Here is a 26,732-nt window from a genome sequence, read left to right on the forward strand (position 1 = left end):
AGAGAGAGAGAGAGATATATATATAGAGGAGAGGAAGTGCGAGAGAGTGAAATACAACCATGGGTATCAACATCCGGCGCGTGTGGCAGTGTAACAGGAAGACTGAGGCAGCAGGCAGTTGTGGCAGAGCCAGAGACAGAGCCAGCAGCAGCAAGTGGCAAGTGCAAGGTCAGCTCTGTTGAAGGACAACAGGATGCCAGCACTAGCCTCCCTCCCTCTCTTTATCTCTTCTTCAATGCTTCACCACCCACAACCCGCCCCCTTTCAACCATTTTCCTGCCTTTCAGTCAACACAAGGCACAATTGTCGCGCTCTGGTTTTTGTGTGTGGATTTGCTGTGTTTGTATTGTGTGTGTCCCCATGTGTGTGTGTGTGTGTGTGTGTGTGTGTGCCTGCTGTTGCGGTTTTAATTGTGACTTTCGGGTATTGCAGCGAGAAACTGCGATTGGGGAGAGCTCTCAACTCTCAACTGGGGGGAGGAGGAGACCACAAACAGGGGGGAGTGAGTGGTAAACACTCTAAACGGTTTTTCTGTGGAGAAAACCCCCCTAAAACATCTCTTAGTAAAGTTCCTTTGGAGATCACTTCCATGACTTCGTCTCTGAATTGTTTAAATAAATAAATAAAAAACTACTTTGTCTAGTGCCACTTGTACTGCTTCATAAACTGCTTTGTCCAACTGCTTTGTCCAACTGCTGGTGCACTGCTTAAACGGCTTCAGCTTAAGCTGCTTCCCCTGCGACCTCTCCTACTGCCTCTACTGCCTATCCTCCTTCTCAACTTTTGCCGAAAACTTCTTGAGCTTTCATCTTCAGCTGTTTATCTTCCACTTTAACCTTTCCTCTGCCTTCAACACCTTTCTCCCCGGCCAGTCCTCGCTCGTCTCGGGCCCAAAGTTCAAGGCTGCAACAAGTGTGCAAACAATCAACGAAACGAATCCCCTTGCCCCCTCGCGGCTGCCATGTCCCACTAATTCCATTCTCATTTATCAATGCCGCCCCAGAGCCATAGCCACGAAGCCCTATTTCCATTCCTGCCACAGCCAGTGGCCCTGCATAATTTTCTATGGCACATAATTCAAATTTCTGCCTGCCTGCTGCCTGCCTGCCTGCCACTTTGTTTCGGGGGCTCGTTAAATAATTCAATGCTAATCTTTAAATTAAAATCAACTCTCGACTCGACTCCCGACCATTAGGCACAGACACCGCAGGACGCAGACACCGAAAAACTGTTTGCACTTGCCACCAGAAAATAGAAAATGGAAAATTTCAAATGGAAAATGGAAAACAAAAGCAACGACCCACTACAACTCCAACAAAATATATAATATAATAATAAAAAAAAACGAAATGATATCCTATTGTTGTTGAATGTGGAAGCCTTGCCGGTTGCCTGCGTTGCACATGCCACTGGAAAATTCTATTCATCGTTTTTTAGGTTGAAATTTTTTTTTTCCTGCAGTCTTTTATTTTTTTTTTAGGTTTGCATAAAATTTTTAGCAGAAGCTTGGCAAAAATTCAGTGAAAAATTGAGGGAGAGAAAAAATTCATGAAGCGTGGCGTGGCTATGACGGTGTCTCCTCTGCCCCACCCCTCTCGTCCTGCGAATCTCTGTGTGTCTCCCTTTTGGGCCCTGCTGGTGGCACAGTGTCTACCTTTCAGGCTCTATCTATCTATCTATCTTCCTTGTAGCCCAGTCTCCTATTTTGGCTTTTTATCCTCCCACCCCCCCCTTTAGGGCCTCTCTCCGCTGGAAATTTGTACAATTTTCGGGGGCCCTGTCGGCAGGGGGGGGGTCTGTGTCTGTGTGGGTTACATAATGTGTGGGTGGGGGCGCCCCAAAGTTTGCACTCACTTAAATAGATGCCAGAAAAACGTATACCGCCGCCTGGCATAATGTGGCAGGATCCTATCCCCCCCTTCATCCCTCCCCGCATCACGGGGATACGTCGTGTGTCAAACTAATGCCCAAAGTGTCACAGAATGTGGCACAGCAGGGGGTATGGGTGGCAAGAACTGCTGCTGGAAATTAAAAATTCAAATGAAAATTGCCAAGAGAAAAACGTGGAGAGAGACAGAGGGAAAATTAGGGGTCAAAAGGGGGAGCGCGTGTGGGGGGAGGGGGAGGAATGGCAAACAAATTAAGGACTTCCTTGTAGAAGAATTTCCTTTACTCCACTCCTTGCCACTCCTTGCCACTTCTTGCCACTCGTTTCCACTGGATGACTTGGCACTACAGGAAAGTAACTTTCTCTCTCCCTCTTGGCCTCGTCCCTCTTTATCTGCATCTCCCTCTGCCTCTCTTCTCTCTGGCACTCTGTAATTTCAACTCGGTTTGGGTTAAAATTGTAATTTCCTGCTACTCAATGGGGACTTCCTTTTGAGTCGACTCCACTGGTGGTCGCTTCCTTCTTTCTAGCACTCCCCCTGGCCCTCTCCAATCAAAGTGATCGAGAAAAAGGGACAGCTGTAAGCAGCTTATGGGGAAAAAATATTATGAAAAATAGCACAAAAATATTTGCCTGCGAAAATGTTGAAGAAAACTAGTTACACAGGATTTTCCGATTCACTTGACAAAAAGAAAGGAGGGGGGGTGGCGGGGAGAAAGCCATGAAAAGAAAAGCAAAAGGTAAAGGCAGAGAAAGAGACAGGCAGGAGCCTGCCAGAAGGGAGGGAGGGGATGGTGGGATGGAGGGGAGGGATGGTGGAGAGACCATACAATTTATTGCCTCCTTCGTGTGTCTCCTCCTGCACCTTTGCAACGTGGGCGCGGCTCAACTTTAATTAACCCTTTTCCACACAGATTTTCCCACAGCTTCCCCCCAGCCCCCGCCCCCCTCTAAAGGATAGGCCTGCCTTTAGATAAAATGCCAGGCGAAATTAAACAGACAGTAAAAGCGACGGCAGAAGAGCCGGAAAAACCTTTTACAGATTTCGTTTATCTTTTTTGTGTGTTTCTGGTTTTTCCGCTTTTCGCCGGCTCGAAGGTTTCGCTGTGGTTCTGCGGCTCTGACGCTTTTGTTGCATAATTTTCACTGGCCTAAAGTCAAGGCCGTTCGTTTTGGGGCGCAATAAAATGCAGTCGCTAGGCTTTCATTTTCCTGCGGTTTGTCGATTCGTCCTTGATCTTGGTCACCCCACCAAAGAGGGACGAAGGACGCAAGCTTTTTACTGCCACTCTGCCACTGATGGTGGTTCTTGCTCCTGTCATCATTATCTTTTGACCCACATCATCCCAAAAGGAGCAAACAGGGACACACACACACACATATATAGCCTTGTTTTTTTTTTGATATGACTAATGACTGTCAGACGTTGACTTTTGACCACAAAAGTTATGTGCCTGCGGCTGTATCTGTAGCTGTATCTGTGGCCTTGTCTCTGATGTCCTTTTTAGTTTTATTTCCCTTTTGATTTATGGTAATTTACTCGCCATACATGGCGCCTGCATCTGTCAGCAGGGTTCTATCTTTTATCGGAGTAGATGTGGCATATAGCCCCTAATTACAAAGACCTCTCTCCGTCCCTCCCTCCCTCTCTCACTGCATGGCCGTGTCCTGTATGTCCTTCAGGTTATCATGTAATTAAGTTCTCATCAAAGATGCTCCACACGGCACAAGAAAACTCTTGGAATTCAATTGGGGAAAAGCAGAGAAACTTGTACAATCTTTCAGGAAAACAAAAAGAAAGGCCAGACTCTTTAAGGAGGAAAGCTCCACTCTCTAGGGGGAGGAAACAGGTCGCTCCACTCTCTAGAGGGGAGAAGGTGGTTCCATCGTTAAGGGGGGAGAAGGTGGCTCCATCGTTAAGTGGGTAGAAGGTGGCTCCATCGTTAAGGGGGTAGAAGGTGGCTCCATCGTTAAGGGGTGAAAGGTGGCTCCACCTTTTTTGTCGGGGAAATGAATCCAAAAGCCTTCCTGTTTGCGCCACTAAGAAATTAGCCTTCAGAATTAAGTTATTCAGATTGCATTGGCCCCCCATTTGATGGATTGATTTGTGTGTCTTAATTACACTTTTATGCCCCCCCAACCAACCCTAGACCCCCTCCCATCATATCACTGTAATCCACTTTGATGAGGGAATAGGCCCTTCACACACACACACACACACACACACACACACGCACGGAGAGCACTCATTAGGACATCGGATTATGTTGTGCGTGATCAGGAACAATCGAATTAGTGGGTGTTTCATGGCAGCCCCCTACCCCGTTTAGGGGAAGATTTTTGGGGATTTGTTGTTGGCTTTCGGGGGAGATTATTCGAGTTAATAAAAAGTCAGTTTTGGAGAGGATTATTGGGGTTTTATGAGAACGAAAGTGATTCTTGGGATTAATTAAGCCACAAGCCACAAAACACAGGTGCGTTTTCGGTGATGTTGGAGCGATTAAAGGGGGTTTTTTACATGTTTTTAGGGTACCCTTTTTTTAAGTCAAGTGCCTTTGAAACTAGTACTTTTCCAGGCTCTTCCAGGGGTTTTTTTCCAGGCAGGAGCCTCCTTGTGGGCCCTGTTCCTACTCCTTCTCTCCAGCCCCTTCCAAAGGTGCCTTCCAGTCCATTTGCCATCCATCTTGTTGCCCAATTTCAATCAAATCAAATTAATTTGCCGCATTTATTTGCCAATGAAATTTACTTACCGCTTCTCCAAAACAAAACGAAACGAGAAAAAAAAAGGGAAAAGATTATACCCCCAAATGATGTCTAAAGAACGCATTTCCGCACATTCTGCAGCGTCAGCCTATGAAAATAAACGGGAGCGAGAAAACACACACAGAGAACAGATGAGAGAAGAGGTGGGAATGGGTTGGGTGGGGTTGGGGAGGGAAACAACGTCATCAAGAGATGACGCCCCCATCATCCATCGTTTTGGGGGCCAAGAAAAACAAACAGAAGAAGGCACAGCGGAGGCAGGGGCACAGCTCCAGCCAGCCGTTGTGTCCGAGCCACATGCTAACGATAATGATGATGAAAATGGAAATGGAAAAACTGCCGAGAAAAGCGAAACAAACGACAGAAAAAAAACAACAAAAACAAAGCAAAGCAAACTATTCCCCCATGACCTTCACCCAATCGTTTTGGCGTCCATAATTTGTGTATCTTTTTTTTTTTTTCTCGAAAAGTTTTTGAGTGACGCGGAATTTTAATGAACTTCACCTTGCGGCAAGGCGGCACAACATTTAGCTGGCAATTTGTTGCAATCTCTTTACATGTTAATGAACTGATGATCTGCTCCCCTTGATCCCACGTCTCTCTCGCTGCCTCTCTGCCTCTCTCTCTCTTGTGGATTGTGGGGGCATTTCTATTTTTGGATGCCCGCTCTTGATTATTTATTTATAACCCATTGCTCTCGCCCTAATGAATATTATAATTGTGTGACACATTGAGCGGGAATTTATAGATTTATTTTTCGGCTTTCTATGATTCAGCGCCGCATCGTTGAAAATTCGTTGACGCCATAGCTCTGGCTATAGGGTACAATTTTTCCCGTATATTTTCGTGTATTTTCGTCTTTCGGTCGGTTGTCTCTTTAATGTGCGAACATAATTCATATGTTTTATTTCATTTTCTTTGGCTTAAATTCCTTGCAAACAAATATTTTGTATTTTGTGCCTTGTATTTGGTATTTGCTTTCTTTTTAACGACTTTAAATAAATATCTATCTATCTATCTATCTATCTGTGCGAGTATGTTAGAGCCCCCCCAACAGAAAACATCAAAATATATAAATCAAGGCGGCAATAATATAAATGCTATAAAAAAAAAAAACAATGAAGAAGAAAAAAACCACCAGCAGGAAACAACGTCAATCCTTTGGAATGGTTTTTTTTTCTCTCAGTTTTCAGTTGTTTTCTCTTGTCTCAAGAGATGGGAAATTGTTGTGCCAATCAAAGCAGTTCTTTGCGATTTTTTTGTGCGGTATTTTTCTTATCAAATTCCTAAGTTTTTTTTAAGATATATTTTTTTAATACTCCAAGATGGCAAAATAATTCTTCCAAGTAGAGCAGTCTTTCGGATATTGTGCTTCGAATCGAGGCAGTTTTTGGGATATTTTCGGGTATTAAAAAAAGGGAAATTTGGCACCTAGTGGAATGAGTTTTTGGCATATTTTCTGGAACTAAAACAAGGGAAATTTGGCACCTAGTGGAATGAGTTTTTGGGATATTTTCGGGTATTAAAAGAAGGAAAATTTGGCGCCTAATAAAAAAAGTTTTTTTTTTTAATATTTTCTGGTATTAAAAGATGAGATATTTGTCGCCTAATAAAGCAAATTTTTTGGATATTTTCTGGTACTAAAAAATGAGAATTTCGGCGCCTAAGAAAACAAGTTTTTCTGATATTTTTTAGTACTAAAAGAAGGACGTGTAAAGCAGTTTCTGTTGCCAAGAAATGGGAAATTGTTGCTTTTTTGGGATATTTAATGGTATCTGAAGAAATCAAACGACTTTAATCTTTTGAATACGGTATTCAAATATTTTCCAACACCCAAAGAAGGGAAATAATTCTCCAAAATGATCTTGGAGTCATAAAATATGAGATATTCCCGCATAATCACATAGGAAACAAAGTACATGTTTTTCTATATATTTTCCAAACCTCAGAGATGGAAAATTATAACCGTAATCGAGGAGAGAGAGTAAGAGAGAGGGAGAGCGCGTGTGGGAGATGTTCAATCAACAATTGTCTCACACGAGTATGAGAACAATCAATCATCATTCGCAGGAGGCTTCATTAATTTTGCCAAGGCATCATCTGTGATGACAATTCCAACAGAACAACAGACAAAGACAGAAATACGCGTTGAATTCTACGAGAAAGAGCAAAGAGTAGAGGAGGGGGCAGAGGGCAGAGGGCGAGGGCGAGGGCGAGGGCGAGGGCGAGGGCGTCGCCTCCATCAATCATGGGTAGCCTCTCAAAAGAGAATCCCTAGAGAATCAAGAAATCCTTGGCGCTACTTGAGCTTTAATTTATGTTTATTACTTTCACTCTTCTTTCATAAACTTTTCTACGCAACGGCGGCAGGCGGCAGGCGGCCAGCGACAGCATAGAGGCAGAGAGAAAGTAGAGAAAGCAGTAAATTATTTCATTTTAATTATGTCATTTTTAGCGAAACGAACGTTCCTTGTTGTCAACAGATTCTTTTGCCACTTTTTGTCGAAACAAAAACAACAAATCATCATCAGTGGGGCAGCATCTGTAGTACCGAAGGCATCATCATCATCATCTTGAGATTGACCTTGCCGTCTTCCGCTGTTTTGGCCAAAATGATGGCTAATTTATGGCCAAAAAGAGACCTTCACAGAGAGAGGGAGAGCGAGAGTGCCTGTCGCTAGCACACTTTGCCTTCGAATGTGTTTTATCTGGGACCCACTTCCGCTGTCAATTAAAGCAATTTACTGCCTACCCAAGATGCGGCACATATACTCTATATAGAGCAGATATATAGCCAAAGATGGCTGCTGCATAATTCAAGCGCCCAAATGGAGGAAAACTAATTGCTGCTGCTGTTGCTGTTGCTGCTGCTGCGACAGGAGCAACACATGGCGTATGATTAATGTGTGCAAGCCAGAAGCCAGCGTATGAGATGAGAGAGGGAGAGCCAAGGCGAGGCTCATCATATTTATTATTCAGGCAAACATCATACATCCTCGTAGAATCGAGTGTGACCTTCAGCTCTATTGATTGGGCAGAAGGCTACGCCCCTAAGGGCGAAACAATACCAATTCCAAGTAAAACTAGAGAAAATACTGTACAGATGCGAGTATTTCCCAGTAGAACCCACAGAAAGGTGGATTTTCTGCTATTGTCAAAGCCAAAGCAATTTGTCTGCTCTCACTCCAACACCCCCACCCACCCGTGACAGTATTTTGTTACGTATACGTGTTTTCGCCGTCGTTCGCCGTTTAAGGAGGAGGAGCGGTGGATGGCAGAGGAATGTAATCATAATTCGGAGTATGCGTTAAACATAACAAAAAATAGCTCAAAGCACGTACGAAACACAAACACACACACACATGCACACACAGAGAAGGACGAGGGTTAGAGGGATAGGGGAGGAGTGGAGAGAGAGGAGTCGAGAGATGTGGCGGAAGGAAGATTCCAGGCCAAAACAGAGACATTGTTGTGTGCTTTTTCTCTAGCACCCAAGGATATATTCTATTCGCGGAAGGGTATGTCCCAAACAGAAGAAATATATTCCCAGTTTTGGGGATTCAGCAGCAAAGGGCACCCTTTAAAGATCTGTAGATCTCCGCTTTGGTTCTGTCAGATTTTGGAGATATATTCTGCAGCCAGAGAAAACGAAGTATCCCATCAATAAATGACAGATTCCAGGCAGAATAAGGAGGGGAATGCCCCTCCCAAAAGCAGTTTCTGAAGGGAAATTCCCATGGAAAAAGGGTATCTTTTAGTCGTAACTTTCATTCCTGGCGGACTGTCAAAAATTGCGTGCCTTGGAGAAAGCATTTAGCTTAGTGGAGGCGCCACCTCAGCTGCTGTTAGTGATGCCGCCTCATCTGCTGTTGCTGCCTCATCTACTGATGCCGCCTCATCTGCTGCTGCTGCCCCGTTGTTTTTCCAGCAATTGGGTGTGAAAAGCACTTGGGCTGTTTGCCTATCGCCTTCGTGCGTGCCCCCGAAAATGTGGCTCGGGGCACACACGCACACACACACACAGACACACACATCAGCCAGAAACTCGTTTTGTCGACGAGTGCCAGTGGCAGTGGCAGCGCTAAAGTGACGTTTACTGTCGGCACCCAACCCCCCTCCTCCCCGCCCACCCACAAACCGTGTAGCACGTGCCACAACCACCTAGTCGTACTGGCCCTCGAGGCGCAGGCCTAGTCCAAGGGTAAAAAGGAAAAGGATGCTGCCTAGGACGAAGGCATTTAAGCCTTTAGGCGGCTTTTGCCAGCTCGTTAATGTGCCTGCCTCTCGTTTTACTTTCACCTTTGGCCTCCCCTCCCTCCCCCCGCCTGCTGTTCGGGGCTTAGCGGCAGGTTAGAACGAGAGCCGAGCCTTTCATTAAATTTAAACCCGAGATCGAGACCAATGGATGTGCCGAAAATCGGCTAAAAGAGGCATGCAACATAAGCAGCAGCAGCAGCAACAGCAACAGCAAATTGTTGCCCCGACAGCAAATCCAATTTTTTGATGAGCTTCCTTTTCCAAGGGTTTTTCTTTCTATATTACTTTTCTGTTTCTTTTTTTTTTGTGGCCTTGTTAAGAAGAATTTTCCTGTCGAGAAGTATTATCTGTGTTCTTGAGTGGAATGTATCTGCCCCCTGCTGTTGCTGCTGCTGCCCCCTGCCGGGAAAGGTGTTTTGTGAGGAGATGAAAGCGTAATCTATGTGATTTGTGGGACAACCTCTTGGGGCGATGATAAATTTGAGATATTTAGAGTTTGTCACTCGGCAATGGATCACAGTTCACATCGCATCAGCTCTAGGCCGTTGAGTAAATTGAGTTTATTCTTATGGGTATTATATGGGCATTGATCAGGGGCGATTGATTAGTCGTTCATTTAGGGGAAATTACAACCCTTTTCATGGGTCTCGGAGAGTTGCTTGGGCTCTTGCAGGGAAAACTAGGTTTTATTTTGGGTTTATTTATGTTCATTCTTTAAGGCACTCGTTTGTAGGTTTCTTGGGAGAATATACGATAGAATGTACGATATATCGGACTGGTTTAAGGAATTTTCATGTCTCTTTTTTGAACTAGATCAAATCGAAGAATTTCTTGGGCTCTCAATAGGAAAACTAGCTTATATTTTGGGTTTTTATTGTATTTATTATTACTTTCATTATTTAAGGCACTCGTTTTTAGGTTTTCTTAGGAGAATGTACGATATATCAGACTCTTGCAATGAATTTCCCACATTTTGTGGACTGTTTTTAGTCCTCTTTTCTTTTCCACTCCTTAAGGAAATATACATACTTTCTATTGACCTTCTTCGAAATAGAGTTTCCAGTGAAAATTCTCCAAGTGTTTGTCTGAAGAATTTCCACCATAATTCTGTTTGATGGACATTTCTGGCTGCCATCAACATTTCCAATTAAAATTTGAAGCTCATGGTTAGATTTTTCGTTTCCGAATTGATGGAAGGAGCGGAAACGAAACGAACCACTTAGGATATGGTACATACATGGTATGACCGTATGGCAGAGAAAGAGGGAGAGAGAGAGGAGCATTTCTCCAGCTCTAATTGGAATGCCATGTTTTCTCTGCCTTTCAGTCACCGCTCGCCCCCTCAGTTAGGCCTCTTTCTTTTACTCTCTTCCCCCTTCTACCAAACATACAAACACACACACACACTCTTTTCGTTTTGTGGCATTTTGTGTTGCCTACTTTTCAGGGCGCATCTATAAAATTTACACCGCAATGGCGCGTGTGTGCCACACGACTGTGTGGGTGTGTCGAGTGTGCGGCTCGTAAAGTTTCAACAGCCGCTGCCTCGTGCCCCGTGCCCCACACTTGTTGTAGGTCTTTGATTATGTTCGGGAAAAACCGCAGTTCAAGTTGCCACACGACCAATGGATGGACCTCTCTCTCTTTCTCTTTCTCTTTCTCTCTCTCTCTCTGCCTATCGCCCGCATTTACAGTTTCCCAACTTTTGTCAGAACTTTTTTTGTTCGCACACTCTCGGGTTTTCTCTCTCTCTCTCTCGCACTCTCTATTGCCTGCTCTGTCTGTCAGTCATTCAGTTGTTTGTTGAAATTTCATTTTTATGGCATTATTTTTGTTCGTTTCGGACCAATTTTTTTCGCCTGCGGGCGAACTGTCGAAACGGTTTTTCATCAGCTTTTGGGCCAAGTCTTTCTCTACCTTCCACACCACACCACCCCTCTCCCTCGCCCCCTCCCCCTCTCACTCTCTCTTTGGGGTCGTTTCCGAGTTCAAGAAAAATTAAATGTTATTTATGCTTTCTTTTTTTTTTCTGCAGACCCGCCTCATTTTTTACGATATGCAACAATTTCTACAGAGGGGCCATACCCATAAATCAGTAAAAGGAAGCACCAAGACAGAGAGAGAGAGAGAGCCAGAGAGGCGGGAAAGGGGGGGGGGGGCAGAGAGAAGGCGGCTAGAGATTTACGCACCTTTCATCCCAATGTCTGACCTTTTAAATGAATTAATTTAATGCCTCTCTTCGATGCTCATTTGTTTTCATTTTAATACACACATTTATTTATCCACTTCTCCGCCACCGCCACCGCCACCACCCCACCCCTTTCCCCCTCTCTTGCTGCCTCTTTCTCTGTGCTTTGGGTCTCTTTCTTTCAGCCGCATTGCCAGGCGCTGATTTCATCTATCAAATTAAGTAAAGTAAAAGCTAAAAATTGTTGCTTTCTGCCGTCGTTGCCTCCTCGGCTGTCTGCTGTCTCCCCCCATAAATCTGTGGCGTTATATCAAGAAAATATGTATCGAGTAGATTGAAAAATACATATTTTTGGGTACGAGACATCGTACATCTCTTGGGGGGTGGGGGGGTGGGTCTATAGATTCCTTCTTCAAAGGTGCCACAGATGCGAGTGCAAGCGCAGCGTCAACTGTCATTAAGTCGGAATTCTTAACGATCATCAGCATCATTATTTGTGGAAACTTTGACAGGCGACTTGTCAAAAGAGAGGCAGAAGAAAGTACCAAAGAGAAAAGCCATCGAAAATCTAGCAAATGTTTAGGAATGCGTTTAGCTGTGGATTCTATTTCGGTTTACATACATTTTCATCGAAAAACAAATTGATTTTCAAGAAACATTTGTGAAGCGTTCGATGGGGTACAAAGAAATTATAGAATGATTGGAGATGGAAAAATAGTTTACACCCAGGTGGAACCCATAGATACTACCCACAGAGATGGTAAACTTGTAGATGGAATTTTTAGAACCCATCTCTGGATCGGACAAGATGATAATCGAAAGCACAGAAGTGGGATAATCTGATAGATACAATCGGGAAGGACATGACGATACATTTTGCAGAGGGAACCCAGAAAAACGATGGGAGGATTGGAAATGGAATACATTTATAGATGATCGATGAGATTATGCATACTGTATATAGGATTGTTGTATATGGAAAACGATCTGCATTTGCTTTATAGATATCTTTAGACCTTTAGACGCCCACACACGCCGACTGAATGGCCATCAATCATCAGTCTCTGGCCCTGCCTCTGCCCCTGTCTCTTTGCATTTGATTTCCCCCCAACCCCTCTCTCTAGCCCTCCTTTTTCGCCACTAAATATTTCATTGGGTTACCGCATTCCGCAGTTCTCTAAGACGCGATGACAAATCTCTTGACTAATGGCATCATGAAGGAAATTTTACGGTAGGGAGGCGGCAGCGGTGCGGGACGGGGCGGGGCGGAGCAGGGCGATTGGGTGGCGAACGACCTTCACCTTTGCATAAATGTTTCATGAGCAATTCCTCAAACAATATTTAAACTTTTCTTTACATCTGAGAAGAGGAAGAACATGCCACTACCCCTTCGTCCATGCAGCTGCCCCTGCGCCAGCCCTGTCGCTGGTGTGTGTGTGTGTGGGTTTGCCATTTGGTTTATAACAAAAGCCGACAGGTGGATGGAGAGGAGTGGAGTGCAGGTGGGTGGGTGGACGGGTGGGTGCTCTGGTTCGAGTAAACTTAATTTATTTTTAATCGCCTTTTAATTTTAAGGCCCCGCTGCTGCTGCCGCTGCCGCATTGTTTTCTGTTTGCTTTGCTGCTGCCCCGTAAAAAGTTTTAATTGTACGAAAAGAAGGTATTTGCAGTGCCCCCGACGGAGGCGTCTCCTTCTCTTTGTTGCTGTTTGATGTGTTTATTTTTGCATTAAACTGTTAAATGCCAAACGCATTTCAATCGCGGCCAAGAGGGCCCTCCCTCCCCCCACCGCACCCTAAATTGTGGGCCAATGTGTCGCTGAAAGCGCCGCGAGGGGCGGCGGCGTGAGGTGGGGACACAGCGAGAGAGAAAGAGAACAAACCGATAAGGTCAAAGTTTGCAAAACGCTTTTCTTTTTTTCTCGCGGAGGAAATATCTGTCTTATCCGCGGGGGAAAATGCCACGGCAATGTCTGCTAAGTGGGCCTGAAGGCGGAATTTACGAGTGGCTGTGGGATGTATCCTAATGGAATCCCATCCACAAAAACCGAGTGGGTAAAACGGAAACTTTTGCCCAAAGGTGGCAACATTATCAATTGTGCGGAAAGCCAGAAAACCATCAAAACGACGGCCACAGGAGGCCGTCAGTTGTCTGTGCGTCGAAGGCTTTCCTTGGGTGTAGATTCTCCTGCCTTTAATTGAAGAAAGATGTTTCCCGCTCGAGGACTTTCGCGGCTCTTTCATGAAGAAATTCCCATCTTTTCGAGGGTTAAATATTCAGTTTTTGCCCCTTTCTCTGGCGTTGAAGAACAGAGAAAACACACATATCCATCCATCGACCTTTACATTCAATAAAAATTGTTGCACATTCAATAAACCATCCTTTTTTCGAGAGAGAGAGAGAGCGAGAGGGAGAGGCTTACAAGTCTCGTATTTGTTCATGTGGAAAACTTTGAAGCAGCAAAACGTTTCGCTTCGCTTTGGCAAACATTCAAAAAGAGTAAAAAAAAGAAAAAGAAAAAACTGTGAAATGGTAAAATGGGGCGGAAAATTGATGAATCGAGAGACGCGACTGAAGAAGAGTTTGGCAGACAGGCAGACAGGGCGAAGGGCCACTCGATGGAAGGGTTTTCTTTGCCTCCTGCCCCTTACCCTTCCCCTTTGACTCGTGTGTGCCTCGTGCACCTACCTTTTTGCACAGCATGCCACATGTCGCATGTAGCCGTCGTTATAATCGAATTGATATGCCAGACGACGGCAATTGGCTTTCTCTTCTCTTTTTTCTGTATGCTATAAATTCAATTACATTTGAATCAACGGGAGAGCCAGAGCCAGAGCCAGACCCATGTGTCGGCGGTGTCGGTGCTCCGCGTTGGTTGTGGCAGCGGGTTGTGGCCTGTGAATGCGATTTTCTCGTGTGTGTTTGTGTGTGGGGGGGCGCGGGGCGGGCATTAATTAAAATTAATGAATTGTGACAGAGTGTTGATTTAATGTCTACGCTGCAAGGGGCAGCAGCAGCAGCAGCAGGAGCGGAGCGGAGCAGTCGAGTCGTTGGGCAATTGGGGTAATATCTTGCACAGTGCAATGGCAGGGGGGGCGTATACGTGATGCAGTTTTGTAATTTGTAATTTGGAGGCCAAGATGCAGTTGCACGTTGCTTGTATTTCATCGTGTGACTGTGCCTGTGCCTGTGTGGGTGTGCCGTGGAGTCAAGTGCACGTGTTGCCCGCCCACACATACACGGGGCGTATGAGTAATGTAATATGCATCGCTGTGACGTCAGTGCAGGCAGGAGGTCTCCCAGGGCCATGTCAATGTCTGGCGCTGCTTTCTGCAACACTGCAACAGTGTGCGTGTGTGCCCCAGGGCAAGTGCAATACACAAGTATTCCCCAAATGTCCTTTTCAATGCAAAAACTGAAACTGAAACTAAAAATGAGCTATGAAAATGTGTTGGCTTTTCTCTCAGGCAGGTCCCAGGGCTGGCACTGGCACTGGCACTCCCTTTTCCCGCCACTGCCACTGCCACTGCCGCTGGGATATCTGCCACACAGCTGCCCCTGCCCCATGCCGCTGCCCCCCTCTGCATCGCTCAACATCTGCACACAATGCTCATTGCTTATTTATCAGATATATCCACACATCGCCAGGACTCTCAGGCCCATCTCCCACGCGTTTTTCCTCCTTTGATTTGATATTTCATAAGCGACTCTCCCTCCACCCCAATCCCAATCCCTCTCCCCCTCTGTGTGGGTGTGAGTTGGCCGCACAATTAGTTTGCGGCTTCTTAACGAATTTGTGCTGTCGCTTTTCTGTTGTTTTGTTTGTTTTCGGGTGGCGGAGAAGGGGAGCAGGGGGGTCCTGCCAGCCGTCATTTGACTTTGGGGCATCCTGAATTATAAATAAATCTCTGCATTACGTTTAACATGAAAATTGAAATCCCATCTGACGTCACACTGTGTCGCCCACACGCGATTCGATGGGGTTTATACCTGAGAGAGATGTCACGATGCTGTGAGAAATTCAATGAAATTATTGTGTTGGCAGGATGCAAAGGGAGAGCGAGAGATAGAGGGGAAAGAAACGATTAATTATCCTCGGAAATTATGCAAAAATGTTAACAATTTGTGTGTCTTTAAATGGGTTTATGCGGTGGCGTAAAACGGGTTTTGGAAACTGGAAAATTTCAAAGTCAATTTGGGAGGAAAAAGGCTGCCCTGTTTTCTGATTTTTCAATCAAATTTCTATGAAAAATGATGTTTCTCCAGCTATTCCTCGTTTTGTCCACCGCATAAACCTCTTTTGGGCCTTCGTCCTTGGCCATTCACTTACCGACACGAATCCCGTTGTAATTGCCAGCCAACACTAACGATAATTGATTAGAGTTCGGCTTTAAGTGTCGGCTGCTTGGCCAAGACAGAGAGAGAGAGAGGGGGGTGGGGGGGAGAGGGACAAAGGCAGAGAGTGGGTAATGCTTTTGGCCATGTTTGTGTTTGTCTGCAATCGTGTTCCTGTGTGTTTGCTAATTAGAGGCCAAACTTTCTGCTTAATTAATGTCATTAGTGGTGCGCATTGTTTCAGCCAAAGAACAGAGCGAGAGAGAGCGAAGATAGACGTAAGAGATAGATGGGGGCCCCCCCCAGGAAAACTTTACCTTCCCAGACACACAGGGAGACAGGGAGAGACCTCTCGCAGAGATGAAAGCCACTTGCAGATTAGCCCACAAAGATTGGCTGGAGAATTCTGAAAGAAAGTCTTGTAGATTGTGGCCCAAAGATAGCCAGACCCACAGCCGGTCCCCTGTCCCCTGTCTCTGTCCCCTGTCCTGCCTGTCAGTGGCGTTCTCCTTCTTGATATATGAACCGAGGCATCTCCCATTTGCATAATTGATTTGCAGTCTTAATTGGTTTCCATATCGCTTTCAAATTTGTTTAGATTTGCATTCATTTTCCACAGATAAGTAAACAATATCTACGCCTGCACCCATGTCAAAGTCAGGGCATTAAAGCCTCTACTATTTTCTTGTATATTATATGCATTTCCTTTTTCCCCAAATGTGTTTTCATGAACTTGATGCATGAAAAATCTTGCCTGCCTGCGTGTGTGTGTGTGTTTTTTTTTGTTGTTTTTTCTTCTTTCTAACAAACAATTTTCATTAACTTTTGGTGTCAAACAAAAAACGAGAAATGAATGCGGGAATATTCTTACTTTTTGTTGTTGTTGTTTAGAAATAAATATTTAGGCAAACACGTCAGGGCGTCTGTCTGTGCCTCAGCCTGTGCCTCAGTCTTTGCCCCAGCCTCTGCCTTCTCTGTAGCCTCTGTCTGGCATTGGGCCAACGGAATTTGTATCTGTTTCAAATAGGCATCCAACGATCCGCACTATAAGTAGAGGCATCATCATCTCTATCTCTATCTCTATCTCTATCTGTATCTGTATCTGTGTGAATGTATCTGCAGTTTCTCTCAATTTGTGCTGCGTATTTCAGAAAAGATGCTTTGATTAACAAAAAAAAAAAAAAAAAAAAAAAAAAAAAATATATAAATTGGTATGCAATATCGTAATATTTTTAGTGGGATTATTCACTACCGATTTGCCCACAGAATGAGTGGGGATAGAGGAGGCGGTGGGTGGGGACTGTTGAAAATATTCACATTAATTTCCCACTGCTTGATGTCTTACTCCCCCTGCCCCTACGTGCCCCTCCCCCCACCCCTTCGCGAGTGCCAATTAATTGCGTGATGGTTTTTGCAGTGAATTTTCCGCCAGATACTCGCATATCGTGGCTGCTCCTTAGGCCATAAATATTTTTTTGGTGGATCTTCTGCGGCTGGGCTGTCTGTCAACCGATCAGCATTTAATGACTGTCTTGAAGTGTAAGGAAAATGTGGGAAAATCTATTTGGCATTTTCTGTTTAATTGCTTTGCGATGGGCATGTGTGTGTGTGTGTGTGTGTGTGTGTGTGTGTGTGTGTGTGTGTGTGTGTGTGTGTGCGCCTCTCGAAAATGTGGGAAAATGTCTATTAAGGGAAGAATTTTAATTGTGTGTGGAAAAATAAGACATTTTCCGAAAGAAATCTTTTTTTTTTTTTTTTGGGGAACAAACAATCTTTGGACCCGTTTCCGGTGCGATCGTAAACATTTCTTTCTCATTATTTCGTGTACCTTTTGAAATGGAAATAAATGGCCGAAAAGTGGCATAGTAGAGTGCGGTTCGTAATTGTAAGACCACTTAAACCTTTAACAACAATTAAAAAAATAATATATATGTATGACCGAAACGACTGGGCCACTGGAGCACCACAGAAGGTGGTTTGGTGGGGAGGGGCGGAAAGAGAGACAGACCAAGGACATGTGTATCCTTTGGCTTTGTGGCCACTCAAGTGGCAAGCGGTCTGTGGGGGCAGGGCAATTTTCCACTGGCCCAAAGGACTTTCCACTGCCGGCCAACTGTTTTCTGACCACCGACAATTAAAGTAAAAGCTTGTGTCAAGTGGGGCATGCCACCACACTGGCTGGCTGGCTGGTTGGCTGTCGAGTGGATTTACGGCATACTCTTTTAACTATAAATTAGTTTACTCTTTACTCACTTTATACTCATTCGTTTCTCTCTCTCTCTCTCTTTTGCAGAACCAAGAAAAGACAAGACTGATGCACAACAACAACAACAACAACAGCAACATGGTGGCAACGGCACAATATCCACGCCCAACATCGAGCAGCCGCAATGTCAGGGTTCCATGCTACCGCCACCCGGTGGCGGCGGCGGCGGCGGTGGCGGAGGAGGAGGCGGTGGCGGCCATCACCAGGTGGATGGAAAAATGGAGAGGCCCAACACATTGGGCGGCGCCAATAAGCTGACCCGCCGAGGAGTCAATATTTGCTACCACAACGAGCACATGTGTAAGTGCACCCCCACGCCCCCACAAGAGGAATGAATATCCTTTGAATACTCATAGAACTAGAGAATCCGTTCAGAGGGAAAGCGAGGGAGGGAGAAGCTACCAGAAGGGTTGTGCAACCGATTGAAAGATGATTAAAGGACGATACATAATCGAAATGAATGGGCAGTAAAGGAAGGCACCAAATGGTGGTTCACTTAGGAGATTGAAACACGATATTCGGTCAATGGGAGGTTGGAATGCCGAAAGAAAGCCTAAAGATTTCAAATATTTCAATATCTAGCTCATTGCAGACCCTCAAAAGTGAACAACTTTATCGATTTGGTAGTCTAGAAACGGAGATTTCTTGATCTTAAAGTTTTTTTTTTGAACAGAATTCCAAATGTTAATAGCCGAAAGTAGTGGAATATCACAAGAACCAGGGCTATCTTTAAAGGATATTCTAATGGAGGAGATAATTATGGAAATATATCGATGAACTAACCGATTATCAATCAATTATAGAAATATATTCATAAATTATCGCAATATATCGATAAATTAACCGATTATCAATAAATTATAGAAATATATTCAAAAAATATCAAATTAGATCGATACATTAATCGATAACAAATAAATTATAGAAATATATTCGTAAATTATCGAAATATATCGATAGCTATGCATTTACGATAAATCTACAATCGATAAATAATCGATACCTATTTTAAGCTATTTTCAATCGGTTGCAACCTGCAGCCTTTCTTTCCCCCTCGTTCGCCCCAGAAACTTCACGCACACTAAGCCACAAAGCACACGCACACGCACACACCCCAAAACACTCACCAGCCCACCAGTCACGGTCACACACGCACACACACGCACACATTTATTGGCTAGAATCAAGGAACAGTTCTCTCGCTCTCTCTATCCTCTCTCGCTCCTCCAGTGCTCTCGCTCTCGCTCTCGCTGTCTCTCGAAAAATATACCACTCGCTGTACGATTCCCAAACACATTTTCTGATTTCCCACCCACAGATGGCGACGATGGCGGCAAGATGGTAGGCGGTCCGCCGGGCAGCACACCGCCGCCGTATGCGGGCGGCAAGCTGCCACCGGGGGTGATGCTCAGCGAACTGCCAGAGCCGCCGATACCGCTGTCGGAGATCGGACCGATCCCACCGCCGCCAATGTTCTCCACGCCGAGCCCCACGCTCATCGCTGGACGACCGCACGGGCCAGGCGCCATACACGATCAGGACTACCAGCAGGACTATGACTATGATGGTATGATGATCGATCGATGAGGGGACTCCATATACATATATTTTGAAACCCCCTAGAACCAAGCCCAGACAACCCCCCCAACACCCCACTCACCTTTTGATTAGCTCATTACCCCCCTCAGAACAAAAACGCGCACTTCATACCTATGCTAGTGCTCCGAGACGCCCCACCCCCGTCCCTAGCCATCCCCAACCCCAGCCCCGCATAACCTTTGACCCCTGCATGCTGATTACTTGCCTTACTGATGCCATAATCCATACCAATCAATCGCCCCACAGATCACGATCCCGATCAGGACGAACTCGATTCGGATGACGAGTATGCCCCGTACGGCGGTGGCGGTGGCGGCGGCAATCATGTCCGCATGATGGACACCCAACGCGTTGAGGAAATTCCAGCCAAAGAGCCAAAGCCAAATGCAGTTCCTCTCAAATCGGCCCTGAAGAAGAAGGGCGGCGCCCTGCCAGCCTCCGCCTCTACGCCCGTGACCCCCACCCAGGAGCACCATCATGGGGGCGGACCAGGCGGCGGCGGCGGCAGTGGCGGTGGCCAAAGTGCAGCCACAGCGGCGGCCATATCCAATAGCAATGGCGGCATCGGCTCCATGGCAGCAGCCGCCGCAGCAGCGGCCCAGCAATCGGCCAGCCAGCGGCCTCTGGTGGTGCGCCAAGATGCGGCAGGGAATAACTATTCGCTCAAGTGAGTAAAACCACAGTACACCCAGAAACAGGGGGGGGGGGGCTTTCCTCGATCGGCATCTGTACCAAAGGAATCCCGTGGAATCGTGAAGGATGCATTCCATGGGACCTCTTTTGGTCGAGTTGCACAAACGGGAAGGCCCCTTCCTGCCTCAAGTAGCATTTACATATTTTGTATGGTTTTTTGTTTACTTTTCACTTAACTCCCAGTTAAACCCCCCGCCTCCGAATACCACTCACATATTTTGGTAGTTTTTTTTCCCCCAAAGAAAAACTTGTATTATTCACCAAAAGATCTGATCTCCCACCCCCCCCTACCTCCCTCTTCCCCAAAATTTCCTCTCTATTTAGTCTATTTTTTTGAAATTTATTTTTCTTTTCTTCAATTTGTTACTTGAACGATTTTTCTATATAACAATTTGTTCTCTCTCTCTCTCTCTCTCTCTTCTCCTTTTTTCTCCTAATGCCCCCCGCCCCACCCACTCCCTAACGTACTGTGTACTGTGTTTGTTCTTTTACATCATATTTGATACGTACGAACACGTTCAATCAATCAATCAAACAATCAATCAACAAAAAAACCAAAAAACCCCCCCTCCACTTCTGTAACTACAACCTACTACTATTCTGATCGACAAAAATCAGGCCAATACTACGACCACGGATTAGAATATGGTAAACCATTTTTTTTAGATAATTTATTTGTGTGAGAAACAAAATCGTGACACCCCACCCCCACCCCCCCACACACACACACTCAAAAAAACGTATGCAAAATGCTTTTAGTGCACATCCATTCCAACACACCCACACACATGCATCTTTCCCTATCTGTGTCCCTCTCTGCCTCCTTCTATGTGTGCTGTTATGTAACATTTACCCCCCGCAACCCCCCCACCAGTACAGTAATCCTATCACAAAACAAAATACAAATGGAATTCCCGGCTTTACCCCCGGCTCCTATCTCTGCCACTCACTCCACCGCCATTGCACTTCTAAAACACTCCAACATCCGTTTCTGTAGTAATTTTTTGTGTTTAAGTTTCTTTTTCAACTTTTACAACACTGAAACACACACACACACATATGTATGCACACTGGAAAAGAACACACTGTACCGCTGAAAACTACTTGCATACACTTCTTTGTTGTTTTTTTGTTTAATATTAAATTACTAACTTACTTTTTCTGTGTTGTTTTGAAGAGGAAACTTGTTTCTTATTCTTCGAGATCCTCCTCAAGTACTCAACACATTTTCCTCCTATACATGTACGTGTGTATCTGTGTGTGTTTCTCGTAAAAGTTTCTTTCCGTCTTTCTTGACTCTGTCTATACTCCTACTCGACAGTGGAGACGTCCTGTTTCCTGTTCCTTCTGCATGTTTCATTTCAAATAAGAATTTGTTTCAAATTACATCTCTCGCTTTCTCTCTCTCTCTGTCTCACTCTGCCTGTTTTAATTTGATATTTTCCACATTCGAAATATGCATAAAAACCAGAACACCAGAAAGTATGAAAGAAAATTAGAATAAGAAAAAAAGAAACCCAAAAGCAGGAAATGAGTTTAAGTTTTTTTTCTGGGGGTTTTTTTTTTGTGCATTAGCCAAAAACTTTTGCCTTTAAACTTTTGACCCGAGGCGTTCAAACGAAAGCCATGGATTGAAATTTGAATTCAAATTGAAGGAAGGAGGAAAAAAAAACACCAGCAGCTGAAGCTGAAACCGAGAGACAGGAGCCGCACATGCGAGTGTTTTCCAACGCCAAATATTGAGCCATAGAAACGCAACATATGTCAGTCTTTTCTCGTCTGAAGGAGAAAATCTTTAACGGGAGAAGGGTTTTCCCTTCAGTCTCTTCACATGAGCGAAATTTATGCAGTTTATTGCAGAAAGAAGCAAACACAGAAAACGTTGAGAAGGAAATATGTAAAATAGATGCAACAAAGCGTAAATGCAGAAGCCTGCCATGCCATGGCCCAGTACGTGCCTGGGAAAACGTTTTCCTGTCTGCCCGAATGCCTGTCTCCCTGCCATGATATCTATCATAAGAAAACGGGTACGGGTACAAGCAGGGGATCAATTGAGTGCAATTTATGGATCTGTCAAACTATGAAGCAATTTCGTTTGGGGAGGGAATGTTAAATGGATCGACATACGAGCCTGATAGAATACTGCATATGAGGAGGTGCAGCACCAAAGCGGCTGTAGTATATCTCTCTGTTTATCTGTTGATTTGACATATTTATGGGATAGAGGATATTGAAATAGGAAAGTTTTTGCCTGAAGAAGTACTCTTCAAGTTTCATAAACTTTCATATGGAAAACCAATTGGGTTTTAGCGTAGCTTTTGAGTTGTCTCAAAGAAACAGAGACAAAACCCACAAAACCGAAAGAACTTAACAGAGTATCAAGTAGTACTTTGTATCTTTTTCCTGTCCACAAAAAACGCATCGCATAAGCACTTGAAGCAATGCTTGTCTCGAGCTCGAGCCACAAAAAAAAAGGTGACTTCCTACCATTCCAGTGGCAATGGCAATGCCAATGCCAGAAGTGGACGAACTTCCTCCGAGAATGCGGATGAGAATGACAGTTGCTATGAGAGATACTATTGTGTGTACTCCCCGGGGTATACCGGTTGCGTCACTCCCACGCAGTGCATGGCAGCACTCTTGTTTTCTTGTTTTCTTTTTTTTTTTTTTGTATCCACAATCGTGTTTGGCATTAACGCCCCAAAAGTGCGGCGGAAGCTGGCAAACAGGATATGGCATTCAAGGCGAAAGAGATTCAAGCCGAGAGCCAAACGACGACAGCTTTAAGTACAATACAAAGTCAAACACATACGACACATACGACACACACGCCACACACGCCGCATACGAGTACATATATGCATGTATTTTGCATATTATATGCTCGGCAGTGTGTGCTTTTGTATCTATGTGTGTGTGTGTGTGGTTATCTCTCTCGAGCGAGAGTGTGTGTAGTGTGTGGCAGCCAGATGTGCACTCCACGTGCCGTTAAAAAGGAAAGGAAAACAAAATTGCCGCAGCAGCAGCAGCAGCAACGAGTGAGTGGGGAGCGCAAGGAAAATAAAGAGGTGAAAAAATAAGCATTTTTCGGCTTGGTGAAACAAAAACTTTAAGGATGTAACCCACAGAGAGCGATAGATAGACTGCAAGTTCAGAGAATGAGATTGGACACAAAAAAAAAACTTGTGAAAACTAGAACAAAAGCTGACAAAACAAAATTAGAAAAGCTGTGATATTCGAGAACGAGAACTTCGGCGCAGGTATGACGAGAGGCTGCTATATAAACGAGAGCGGACAGAACGAGAGTTTTGGGTGAAGATGGAACGAGATCAGACAGAACCCAGGCTGACTGAACGAAAGCTGATAAGCCGAGAGCAGATAGAACGAGAGAAGTTAAATAGAACGGGAGCAGCAGAATAGCAAAACAATCGAACGAGAGCTGAATAAACGAAAGCAGCTGAAGTTAAATCTAAAAGAACGATTGATTATGGTAAAGAATCAAGAGAATCAGAAATACATATATACAGCAAGAGGCGATAAGTAGAACGAGAGCTGATGCAACGAGAGAATATATAACGAGTGATAATAAGTAGAACGAGAGCTGATGCAACGAGAGAATATATAACGAGTGAAAATAAGTAGAACGACAGCTGATGCAACGAGAGAATATATAACGAGTGAAAATAATTAGAACGAGAGCTGATACAAAGAGAGAATATATAACGAGTGAAAATAAGTAGAACGAGGGAGAAACAGCGAGAGCCGATAGAACGAGAGTGCAAGAAGCTTAATAAAACACATCACATCCTTCATCTGCATGCATGTGTGTGTGTGTGTGTGGCAGTATCCGTGTGTGAGCATGTGCTGAGGCAGAGTAAATCTGGCAGATTGCCCCCAAACCAGATAACAATGAGGTTAAACAAGTGTGCATGAATGTAAACCTATTTTGCTGTTGTTTTCATTTCGGTGTCGTGACGTAGTGCTAGAGCATCACAGAATATCGTATCATACCAAAACGCCACGAAGCTAATGTGCCTTCCCTTGGATGCTTTTTCCCGTAGCAGGCAGCAAATGTTCAACATCCAGTTGCCGTGCACCGTGGAGAACAAGGAGAACACTCGGCCCTCACATGTGATACGGGAGAGCAGCAGCGACAGCGACGAGAGCGATGGGCATATCGTCTATCGCGACGACGATAACGATAACGTGCGCTTGGCCAAGCTGGCACGCAAGGAGTCGCTGTCCTTGAAGCTGCAACTGCGGCCGGACAAACAGGATCTGATTAATCGCAACATCCTGCACCAGGTCACCGACAACGAGATCAAGGAGTCCAAGGAGGCGATCGGAGCGCGCCTCATACGACGGCTTTCGATGCGGCCCACTGCCGAAGAGCTGGTCGAGCGTAATATCTTGAAAAGTGAGTACTTAATGGGGATTTCAACAAAAAGAATCATCTATAATCCTTTGAATTTCGGTATTCTGTAGCTCAATCACCCGCCGAGGAGAAGAAACAAAAGGAGGAGAAAAAGTCGTATCTGTTGCGGAAGCTCAGTTTTCGGCCCACCGTCGAGGAGCTCAAGGAGAAGAAGATCATCCGGTTCAATGACTACATCGAGGTGACGCAGGCCCACGACTACGATCGCCGGGCGGACAAGCCATGGACAAGACTGACGCCAAAGGACAAGGCCGCCATACGCAAGGAGCTGAACGAGTTCAAGTCCTCCGAAATGGCCGTCCACGAGGGCAGTCGGCATTTGACGAGGTACACTACAGTATATATAGCGCTAGCCCGCCTAGCCCGTATAGCCCGCCCACCTCTCTCCTTCAGCTGCCATTGGCTCTTTGCAAATTGCTCTCCTGCGTCCAAAGCAATCTCGCCATCCCCCACTGTGGTGGTGGCCACTGAATTATGTAGCGGATGTCCTTGTGGCCCAAATCGAATGGCGAATGAACGAGTGAGCCAAGCAAAAAATTGCCAATGCCAATGGCCAGTGAAGTGTCACGTGCATGCGGCAGTGGGAGTGGATGTGGGAGTGGCAGTGGACTCCATGCCATGCCACACTCTTGCATCGTTTTTGGACGATATGTAGCCACAAAGGATTTGGTGGTTCCACTTCTATTTCCATTTCCATTGCAATTTCTCTGGGTAGAAGAGTGTGTAATGGCTTTTTGGATTTTCGTGGGCCGGCAACCTTAAATCTGAACGAGGTCTGCTGCTGGCCTGGCCCGGCAGCAAATCAGGAGAGCAAAAGCAGGGAGCCGAGCCTTCCGCTCTGTTGAAACTTTGCGATCCCATAAACTTGCTGCGTGTTGCACACACAAACACACACACACACAAAAACTAATCAAAACTTTCTCCTCTTATTGCAGATTCCATAGGCCATGACGATTGCAATGGCAGCAACTTTCCAGCAAATTGCAACAGAAGCAACCCAAGAAGAAGCAACAATTGTATTTTATGCAACATCAAAATGTCAGCAAATATTTAAAGGCAACAAATTAAGAGCAGAAAACAGTTTTCCTCCCAGATAGTAAATTCAAGTAAAATACACAAAGAAAAAACCAACAAAAAAAAAACAAAAAAAAAAAATGGAAAGAAAAGAGAAACGAAAGAGAGTCCACATTCAAGAACATAATCTAGGTTTGAGAGTTTTTTTTTCTAATTCTAAGTTCTTTATGTTTTGTTCCACCTACTTTTCTATTTCTCTATTTGTTAATTATATTAATTGTAAATAAATTTCGTTCGATATATTCAATCCGATTTGTCAAGAAAACGTTAATCAAAATAGTACCGATTTGTCGATTCGTTGTGTAGAAAAATGTTAAGTCGCTTTTGTCAGCGCCCAACCATCGCGCTGAAGGCACATTATGTATTATATTATATAAACAAAAAAAAAAGAAACAAAAACAAGAAAAGAAGATGAAGAAGAAACAACAACACACAAAAAGATATTAAAATTAAAAGTAAAAAAAAGGTAGAGTCCCAAACCAATTGATGGCTGAGAGTAAATTCACTACAGTTTAGGCCTTAATTTACAATTACTGTTGCTTTCCATACATTTTTAAATAAAACTTTGATTTAAGCCACACACGAAAAGATAAAAAGATAACCCAGAAATGAGAGAATTCTATACCATTAATTTTTAAAAACTATGATTAATATTATTGTAAAAAGCTTAAATTTAAAAACAAAAACAAAAAACGAAAAACAACACATTAAAATATAGAGAAGACTACCACATACGATACGATACGGAAAAATAAATGCAAGTTTTTCGAAAGACATTCATGTTTTGTAGGATTATTTTGTTTGTTTCCCTTCGTTTTATTGCTGCCCCCCCTGTTTTCCCTTGAGTTTTCCTTCTGTTCTTCAACAACATGTACATACATATCGCCAAAAAAAAAAAAACAAAAAAAAAGAAAGAAAATATCGCATAGCTGGAGGAAAAGTCAGAAAATGCTCAAAAACTAAATAGAAGAAAAAATGAATAATTCTTATATCAGGAAAATATAAACTGAATAAAAGTTGGACCCAGAATGAAGTATTTTTTTTTTAGAGAGAAGAGAACCAGTAAGAAGCAAAACAAAATTACAATTTAAGATAAAAGTCACGTAAACACTTTTTAGAGAGACAAGAGAATACGATAGAATGCGGAACAACAGATGGAACAAACATCCACCCCTCTGATGATGGGAATTGATGAATATTTATTTTGTAAAACCCGCCCAAAAAAAAAAACAGGA

The 26,732-nt window shown here is 44.3% G+C and overlaps 1 protein-coding gene across 19 annotated transcripts in view; it reads left to right on the top strand.

Moving 5' to 3' along the window:
- LOC108151647 (phosphatase and actin regulator 4) overlaps positions 1-26,355 on the top strand; it is a 108,744-nt gene extending 82,389 nt beyond the window's left edge. For 10 of the 19 annotated variants that reach the window (XM_017280361.2, XM_033387892.1, XM_033387894.1 and 7 more), the window contains 7 exons: positions 17,724-17,996; positions 19,015-19,263; positions 19,542-19,962; positions 20,607-20,636; positions 24,050-24,405; positions 24,474-24,750; positions 25,359-26,355. In XM_017280361.2, the coding sequence (XP_017135850.1) occupies positions 17,724-17,996; positions 19,015-19,263; positions 19,542-19,962; positions 20,607-20,636; positions 24,050-24,405; positions 24,474-24,750; positions 25,359-25,374 (1,622 nt within the window). In that variant the 3' untranslated portion in view covers positions 25,375-26,355. The remainder of the gene's footprint in view (positions 1-17,723; positions 17,997-19,014; positions 19,264-19,541; positions 19,963-20,606; positions 20,637-24,049; positions 24,406-24,473; positions 24,751-25,358) is intronic. The other 9 variants (XM_017280366.2, XM_033387897.1, XM_033387898.1 and 6 more) reach the window with 4 other exon arrangements.
- Positions 26,356-26,732: the final 377 nt, after the last annotated feature.

Source organism: Drosophila miranda, chromosome XR (assembly GCF_003369915.1).
Source record: "Drosophila miranda strain MSH22 chromosome XR, D.miranda_PacBio2.1, whole genome shotgun sequence".
NCBI classification, from domain to species: domain Eukaryota; kingdom Metazoa; phylum Arthropoda; class Insecta; order Diptera; family Drosophilidae; genus Drosophila; species Drosophila miranda.